This window comes from Penaeus monodon, chromosome 22 (assembly GCF_015228065.2).
Source record: "Penaeus monodon isolate SGIC_2016 chromosome 22, NSTDA_Pmon_1, whole genome shotgun sequence".
Lineage (NCBI taxonomy): Eukaryota > Metazoa > Arthropoda > Malacostraca > Decapoda > Penaeidae > Penaeus > Penaeus monodon.
The window spans coordinates 14,775,711-14,776,096 of NC_051407.1; the positions used below are offsets into that span (position 1 = coordinate 14,775,711).

At 37.0% G+C, this 386-nt stretch overlaps 1 protein-coding gene across 1 annotated transcript in view; it reads left to right on the top strand.

Moving 5' to 3' along the window:
* The window catches only part of LOC119587576 (carbohydrate sulfotransferase 9-like), a 16,279-nt gene that overhangs the window by 13,040 nt on the left and 2,853 nt on the right, over window positions 1-386 (top strand). The window contains exon 4 of the mRNA XM_037936288.1: window positions 61-160. Within this exon, the coding sequence (XP_037792216.1) occupies window positions 61-160 (100 nt within the window). The remainder of the gene's footprint in view (window positions 1-60; window positions 161-386) is intronic.

The following is a 386-nucleotide window of genomic DNA, read 5'->3' on the forward strand; positions in this document are numbered from 1 at the left end:
CGCATCAATGGCATTTTAAATTTGTATTAATATGGATCTTTATGAGCAGCTTCTTTACAGGGCGAACTACTTGACGAGGTACAGGGAGCGTCGTGGATTCAACACAAGCAACATGACTTTAACCTTCCACCAATTCCTGGAAATGATTGCAAACATAATGGTAACCCACTTTTAACGCGTATTAATATTATACATACATGCATGATGTAGATGGATAAACAGCCGAGATAAATAGATATACAGATTGATTGCTTATGGATGTATAAATATTTAAAGAGTCTAATTAATGTTTATTTTAGAGCAAGGGAGGCAGCCTAGGCCTTTGTGCAGCACCTGCCCGTACCTTCCTTTTCTTGACAAATGTGATAATAATTCAATCGTCAGAA